The 1,462-nt window shown below is 37.5% G+C and overlaps 1 protein-coding gene across 1 annotated transcript in view; it reads left to right on the top strand.

The window, feature by feature from the left end:
• The window catches only part of LOC106884109 (sialate O-acetylesterase), a 67,514-nt gene that overhangs the window by 56,109 nt on the left and 9,943 nt on the right, over window positions 1-1,462 (top strand). The window contains exon 7 of the mRNA XM_014935335.2: window positions 409-539. Coding sequence (XP_014790821.1) covers window positions 409-539 — 131 coding nt within the window. The remainder of the gene's footprint in view (window positions 1-408; window positions 540-1,462) is intronic.

Below are 1,462 nucleotides of genomic sequence, written 5' to 3'. Positions count from 1 at the left end.
CGTTCTGAGTTCAAATTCCACCGAGGTCGACTTTGCCTTTCATCCTTTCGGGGTCGATAAATAAACTACCAGTTGCGTACTGGGGTCGATCTAATCGACTGGCCCCACTCTCCAAAAATTTGGGACCTTATTCCTAGAGTAGAAAAGATTATTTAACACCACTTATCACCTAGATGTCAAAATCAGTGTACACTATTTTCAAGGTTTTTGGTTATCACAGAACAAACTGGGAGAGGGCTGCAAAAGTTCGCATATTTTGTCTGACCATTTTCGTTAAATCGATATCATAAACTAAAAATTAAAAATGCCATTTCAATATGACCAGTGGTTTTTAATGCGACACCTATGTAACTTAGACATAAATGCTTGTATCTTTTGTTTTGTGTTTCTGTTTGTTTATAATTACAGGTGAATCAAACTCCCAGCATCCTCAACAATATTCATGCCTGTTTCCAGCAATGGTTGCTGATTGGCGGCAAAAGTTTAATGAAGGTTCATACAATCAGACATCTTCTACATTCCCATTCGGATTCGTTCAGGTAAACACACGTGCACACACATACACACACACACACACACACACACACACACACACACACACACACACACATTCACACACTATGATCACATACGCACCCATACACATCCATACATGTTACACACGTATAAAAAAAGAACAAACACAAATAAATACACATATACTAACACACACAACTCTCCTCGATCTTAAAAATAATATGCGACGCTGACAACAGAACCAATTTCAATTTAGTTCTATGGAAGATATATAATGTAACCGTTCCCGATTATATGACTGGTAATTAGTTTATTGACCTTTCGAGTACAGCGAAATCGATTTCAACGAAGATATTTATAGTTGTCGGGGTCAGATGTCTGCCTAATTAAATTCCAGAATCTCTTTAATTAGGTTATGTCGTGTTATGCTATTTTAACGCTATTTGTTAATCTAACGATTTTAAGATAATTAAAAACGATTGTAAAAAAAAAACTGCATCAAAAGTTCCTTTTAACAGATGCTATCATGTACAATGGACTTAAACGATTATATACATATATAACTAATTATATATATATAAACATGATCGTAAGTTCGTGAGTTCAATTCCATGCTCCAGTGCACTCAGCTGGCAAAAATGAGTAGTACCTGTATTTCAAAGGGCCAACCTTGTCACACTCTGTGTCACACTGAATTTCCCTGAGAACTACGTTAAAGGTACACGTATCGGTGGAGTGCTCAGCCACTTGCACGTTAATTTCACGAGCGAGCAAGCTCTTCCGTTGATCGTATCAGCTAGGGTACCAGCTAGTACCCTCGTCGTAACCGACGGAGTACTCACTTTCACACACACACACACATATGTATAACGATTATATATATACATATGTATATATATATAACCACTGTGGTACTCCAGCGTGATCACAGCCATATGGCTGAAAC

This window comes from Octopus bimaculoides, chromosome 19, assembly GCF_001194135.2.
Source record: "Octopus bimaculoides isolate UCB-OBI-ISO-001 chromosome 19, ASM119413v2, whole genome shotgun sequence".
In the NCBI taxonomy this organism is placed as follows: Eukaryota; Metazoa; Mollusca; class Cephalopoda; order Octopoda; family Octopodidae; genus Octopus; species Octopus bimaculoides.
Note: the sequence above shows the minus strand (reverse complement) of the source record. Positions and strands in the feature narration are given on the sequence as shown.